The following is a 6,479-nucleotide window of genomic DNA, read 5'->3' as shown; positions in this document are numbered from 1 at the left end:
CTTTTAATCCACTCCAGAATTCAATACGGGCACGTTGACTTGCTGTAGCGGGATAGCGTGTTCATCTTGGTGGAGTGGCCGGACGCGTCCTTGTCGCGCGTCTCGTTATTGTAGCAGCATGATTGTGATTAAAATCATGAAAAAAACGCTCCTCCGCTCTCAGCCAGGGTTCCTGCCCTTCCGCAGTTTCTCCCTTCACATCAATGCGACCAGTGACGACACCTGGGTCAGCACTGTGGTGTACCTCCCCAAATATCGAACAGTATTCTGGGGAAGGTCGGACGGGTCGACGTGCTTCGCCAACTGCGAGATCACGTGTGGGTCCAAATTGTATGTCTCCACGATTTGAGCAGCGTGCCGCAACGCACCGCGTTCTATGGAATGCTCCGTGGCATCCCAAGGAGCCAGAGCTCGTTCGACGTGGGCAGTCGTAAGATTCGTGAGCTTTTCGTTTTCTTGAAGTGTCCTGCATAGCTTTATAATGTCTAACACGTCCTGCCCTCGTATCCTGACGAACCGCGAGGCGCGGTGGGAGTCCGCCCTCGCCGTCTTCGGCGCCACGGATCAATCCAAAATTAAGGCTCCGTCCGGCTTCAGTGTGAAATTTTTGGGAGTCAAGGCCGCAATTCCGGACCAACGACTCGCCGTTATCCACGCAAGTCGTAAGACAACACGTTCCCTCCAATCGGTCCGGCTGCGGATAACTTGATTCATCTCTTCCTCTGTCACGGGGCGCGCCCGCCTCGTCTCTGATCGCGCCGCAATCTTTTGTAACCTCAATGCCGCCATATCCAGCGGGGTTCGATCCATTTGCAAAATGGACCGCAGCATCCTGGCGTACTGCGGTCGGGTCGACGGCGCCACTTCGATTGACATCAAAAAGACCGCACAGCTCTCTTCGTTCATCGGCTGTTCGTGCGTGCGGCAAAAAGTCGAGAATTGCCCCGCTAGGGAAATTCTCTGCTCCCACGTTGACGGCGCGCACTTCTCTCGAGCGACCTCGTTCGCTTTCCTCATATAACTTGCCCAAAGCGGGGATGTCGGTGATTCGTCGTACCACAGTCGGGCGTCGTTGGCAGATAAGCTCCATCGCCCTTCTCGACGATTTCTTCGGGCGATTTGAAAGATCGGATGGAGCATCGGCGGCGCGGTGCGACGCCTGTGCGGATTGGTGGGAGGTGGCGGATTGGATACGGCTGCCGTCGTCCGCTTTCATAAAAAGCAGCAAGCAGCCCCTCGGCCGTTTTTTGAAGGGCGCCTGTATTGTGAGTAATTCCCTCTCGGGCGCACATTGCAGGTGGATGCCTCGTGTCCAAAAATATGACAACGTTGGCGTCGCACAGTGCGTTGGGTTTCTCGCCGATCGACGAAAAGCTGGGTCGCCCTCGCATAAGCGTCCGTCTGGTGAACAGCGGTGTAAAGACGGGCGCGCAGTTTGGAAAGCCGGATGCCGGGATCGGATGTCATCGTGAGCTGCATCCAGAATGTATTCCGTAGGGACCTTCCCAAATTCATGATTCGATCGGTGGGATTCTGTCAGTCTTCCAGCGCGCCGATCCACTCGACCAAATTGTCAAAGGCAAGTTTAACCTGCTCGTCGTCCTGTTGCCAGCATTGGTATGCGCACCGGAGGTCGATAACGACTCCGGAGGCACCCTCATTCCATATGCGCGAGGGCCACGTAGTGACGTCGAATGCGCAGAAACCGCGGTCCTCTTCCATGGGTAATTGGGCGTCCAGGGGAGAAGTGCGGGAGGGCAACGGCGTGGAAGGGTGGAAATGTGGTCTCCCAACATTGCCGTGAGGGCGTCTGTAAGCCGCCGAACTGCGTCGGGCCGCACTGCTAGGCACGCCTCCTGCCATCAAGATATCCGTTTGATGCGGTAGTGTAGTTACGCCATCGTTGGCAACGTGTCGAGTAGCGGGGGACTCGTCCCGCCCCGCCGTCTCCGCATCCCGCGCGGGTTGTTGTGCATTATGGCGTGCCTCCCGTTCCTGGAGTTGAGCATTGAGGACTCCCAAGTTGAATTCGCGCTCCCGTAATTGGGCGTGAGCGGCCTCCAACTGCTGTTGTAGTTCTAGGACCTGGTTGCCGGCTCCGGCGATAGTGGATTCCCTCACCGATAGGTTGTGATGCGCCTCCTGAGCCCGCGAGTTAAGGTAAGCATTTCGATTCCGCACGTCCGCTACGGCGTTTGCGCAATCAAAATTTAGGCGTTCCCTTTCAGCAGTGATGAGCCCTTGTTGGTGCCCCAACTCCCGGGCTACCCCCATAGCGGGCAGGAGCACGTGTGTCTCAAAATTAGGGATCTGAGGCGCCCGGAGATTCGCAATATGGCCAACGAGAGTAGAATCCTGCCATGCTTTAGAGACAGGTCCATGAAACAGGCATAAGCCTGTCGCTGATGGGGCCACGGTCAACGTCTCATCCGACAGCTGGTTACCATCAATGAACGTCATCTGCACCTGGGTCTCGCCACATTGGCACACCATGTCCCAGAGACGGGCGCCAATATCACACCACTCGGAGGGTGTGTAAGGGACCAAAGCCGTTTCCTTAAACTTACCTGGCTGTGTGTCTGTAAAAAATAAAAATAAAAATTTGTCTGGCCTCTATCGGTTCCCTGCCCCTACAAAGTGGCATTCTTCCCAAAGGATTCATACGGTAGAAAGTATCATAAAGAATGCATTCATTTATCAGGATATACACATACATTCATTAGGGCAGCCAGCTCTCCCGCGATCATTCTTTCCACAAGCTCCAATTATTAGCCGGCGCCATCGGCGTGGCACACAATGCCGAGAGCGCCCATGATCAATTAAAAGGGGGAAAAAAACATTGAGTAGGTCCCGTAATTGTCGGACCAAAAAAAAGGAAAAAACACGAAAAAACGCGGTGCTGGCGCTGGGGAGAGGATGCTTCCACATGGAGGAAGAGCTCTGCGCAGCGAAGGGGATGTAAAATAAAATTAAAACCAGATAAAATGAACGGTGCATCACAGAAAGCGGCAATTACCTAAAAGAGTTCGTGGACAGATGCATATGTTCCCGCTGGAAGCAGGAAGTCCTCACTGCAATTTCTCAGTAAAGGGTCACAATGCCGCACAGCAGCAACTGCGACACGCCCCCACGCATGGAGCCGTCACCGTTTCCCTTTTTTGGCGTCGCTCTTCTTGACCATTTTTATTTCACCGACACTCAGTGGGCGGTTGTACAGAAATACGTTCGTCACTGTCACGCTGCTGTTGATGTCTCCCTCGCCTCCAAAGTAGAGATGTGTGATTTCATGTCCCTGCGTCTCAAGTGTTGGTATCTTCTCTGGGCTCCCCACAATCTTACCATCCACGTACACGGAGCCCTTGTTGCCGTCCTGCAGCATGAGCGCCACCTGGTATTCTCTCCCCAGCTCCCACGTGGTGTTCGATGTCGTTTTCTTCCCATCAAACACCGTCTCCCACGTTTTATTCATGCTGTACGACAGCCCAATGAAGTTCGTGCTGACGGGTGCATCCAGACCCGCACCCAGCAGAGGAGTGCTCCCCTTCGCAACCTGGTGAATGGTCACCGTCGCCACAAGGGTGAATCTGTGGTTCACAAATCTGTGCTGATTATTATCCTCCCGGCTGTTCACAGGCCATATCGCACCGGACCCAGGCCCCGTGAATTTGGACCCGTCATGGGCCTTCGCTGCTTTCGTCACGGATGCATTCACGCAGCGGTAATCGTCGATCCACGTGTCGCCACCGGACGACGTATTGGACAGGAATCCAACCAGACCAGCCGTGGGTATAGAAAGGCTGGAAAAGAAAACGTCATTTTGCGACCAAGTGCTGAGGGTGGACTTGATCGTCTTCAGCTCCTCGGTCAGGCGGGAAAGTGAAATGACACTGCCCTCACCATTTATACTCCGTTGTAAAAGATGCAAACTCCCATCCGAGTACAGCAGGCTGCTGGCGAGCATCCAATTCGCAGCATTGTCCATGCCAACCGGTCCAACAAAAAATGTGCGGTTGTTGTCCGTCACCCAAAGGTAGAGCGCATTGGCCTTATTCTTCCCCGAGAAGTTCCCTCTCTGAATGTACAGCATGACCTTCCTTCCCTCAATGGTCGCGGTGATGAGGGCCTCCACATGCAAGCTCAGATCCCAAAGGAATGATCGTGATTTGACCCACACGGCTGAGAGTGTCCCGACTGCCTCCGTCCACGCTGTCCCCATGTCACGCGACTCGTACACCCTCTGGCCATTCTCGCAGTCAACAATCATGAGAAGTGATCCCTCCCACTCGGTGATGCGGGGATAACGGCAGTTCGCAGGTGAAATGTCCTCAGATAGCGACCAGGTACTGCCGTTGTCCGTCGAGTAAATGATCATGGAGAAACCGTCATTTTCTGTATCAAACGCACTCACAGGAAACACAAGCGTGCCATCCTCCATCAGAACACCTGCGCCACCAGAAGCAACAAACTCCTTCAATCCAGCTTTGGGTGCCTTTAAAGTAGTCTGGCTTAACGATGTGGGTGTGCCCCACGTGATCCGTTGACTCGGCTCGCTGTCCGTAGGCTTCGTGACATCACCCACAAACAGTTTCAGCTCCATGCTGCCCCATTCCCACTCCAGACCTTCTTTGTGCGCATCAGAGCTTCCCGCAAGAAGAAACACCTTATTACCCTTCGTTGTTGTTGTGGGGTTGAACACATCGCCCACACGATTCGTTCCATCCGTCGTATCAGGCACGGTGTATGCCTTCCATGTACTTTCACTCACCTTTTCAACAAGAGTGGACCAATCCCACGAAGAGTCAATGTACTCCGCAACAACATCACAAGAAATCGGTTTAATTACTTTACCATCAGCGGTATATTGGGCATTCATGTGACCTTCGGCAAAAGCAGCAATTACTCCACAAGCACTGACAAGAGAGGGTGAAACAAATGCATCCCTCGTCGTAACTGGAGTACCTCCACCCTCCGGCTGCACCGGCGTCTTCTGTGGCACAAATAGATCGACCCATTGCAGCTCCTCAACACTTCTTGAATCACTGTTGCCATCATTCTCCTTTGCGGCTGTAGCTCCACAGGTGGCGCGGCACATCGTCGTGACGAGGAGCAGCAGCACCGCAGAAGCAAACACATGCCGGGACATGTTGGGCCTCTGCGGCTCACTCTCTCTTCCTTCCCTCCTCCTCCCGCTGGATCCGGCCACGCGGCGACGGTTGTGTGTGCGGGGTGCCTTCACTGCAGCAACACGTGAGAGCATATAAATATGTGTGTGGGCGGTGTGTGTGCTGTTGTTGGTCCTTTCAGAGCCTTACAATTTCACAGTAGCGATTAGCGCTTGTTTGCTTTCCTTCTTTCCTAGCGTGTTTGTGTTCAAGAAATGGAGGGAAAAGGGAAAACAAGCCAAGTAAAGAGGTGAGACAGCGAGCACCGCCACCCCGCACCGGCCATCGCGGGCGTCACGGCGGGCCGTCGGTGTGTGCGGGCCAGCCCTCACGCGGTGCAACACGCCACACCCAACAGGGAATGACAGACAGGCGGAGTTAGACGAATGGACGCCGTCACGACGCACTCACAATCAACATGGCCCGTGAGCATGCGGCCACTCCACGCAGGAACACAGGAGAAAAGGGTGACAAGGGAAAAAGCAAGAAGCACACAAACAAACGGCAGACGGGAAAAGCACCGCCACGGCCCTCGCCCTGGCCGGCAACTCCACACCAGCCCTCGCACAGACACACAGACACCATCGCAGTGCTGTCAGTCCGCGGGAGAAAAGATTCAGCCCTCCACACAACAAACGCACACACCGGCACCGCCTCCAGTTCAATCCCACGGCCAACGGAACACGGCCACAGCCCTGCAGCCAAAACACAACGCACACGGAGCTAGCAATCACCCAAAGAGCCACACACGGAAACGGATCCTCATCAACCCATGACGCGGCGTCTCAGTACATGCGGTCACATGGAGTGCACTGTTTCCTCAATAGAACTTATTCGTCGTCTATCCCTTAAAGACGCTTCTGTTAGTGATGAGCCTTAGAACACAATAGAAGAAAAGAGACAATGCAGTAACGCCGTGACACCGCCAGCCACAATGATTCCCTCATACCGGGGCAATTCTCCAATTGTGCCTCGTATGACACACACACAACTAACATACCATGTAGAAATCAACCAATGTTTTCACCAGAAGCCAAACAACCCCTTTCCCTCCCTAATTTTCTTCTGCCACTGTTATACTCCATAGCGTTGGACAGTTCTGAAATCTGTGTGCGGTGCTGCTGCCTGGTGCTGGTGCACCTGCACCGCATGCACACACAAGCATCCAAAAATATATAACTCCCACAATATTTCTTTACCACAAATCAAAATTGCCCCTTTCCCCAATTGTTTTCCTATTCGACGGTTCTTCCACACTTCGGAGTGCTTCGTCCCCTCAAAAGTCTCTGGATGATATTGACACTTGGTACTGGCGCA

General features: G+C 53.9%; 1 protein-coding gene across 1 annotated transcript, besides 4 other annotated features; it reads right to left on the bottom strand.

Moving 5' to 3' along the window:
- Positions 1 to 2,764: a mobile genetic element.
- Positions 1 to 6,479: a sequence feature (areas not merged during assembly with more than two copies in the genome that could not be assigned to a particular haplotype).
- Positions 2,583 to 2,604: a sequence feature (AT_rich).
- Positions 2,586 to 2,763: a mobile genetic element.
- Tc00.1047053509257.10 (trans-sialidase, putative) lies at positions 3,143 to 5,257 on the bottom strand (the record flags this gene model as incomplete). The annotated part of the gene is made up of 1 exon (XM_799595.1): positions 3,143 to 5,257. One exon carries the CDS (start codon positions 5,255 to 5,257, stop codon positions 3,143 to 3,145), a length of 2,115 nt encoding a protein of 704 aa, XP_804688.1.

This window comes from Trypanosoma cruzi, genomic scaffold, assembly GCF_000209065.1.
Source record: "Trypanosoma cruzi strain CL Brener 1047053517191 genomic scaffold, whole genome shotgun sequence".
NCBI classification, from domain to species: domain Eukaryota; phylum Euglenozoa; class Kinetoplastea; order Trypanosomatida; family Trypanosomatidae; genus Trypanosoma; species Trypanosoma cruzi.
Note: the sequence above shows the minus strand (reverse complement) of the source record. Positions and strands in the feature narration are given on the sequence as shown.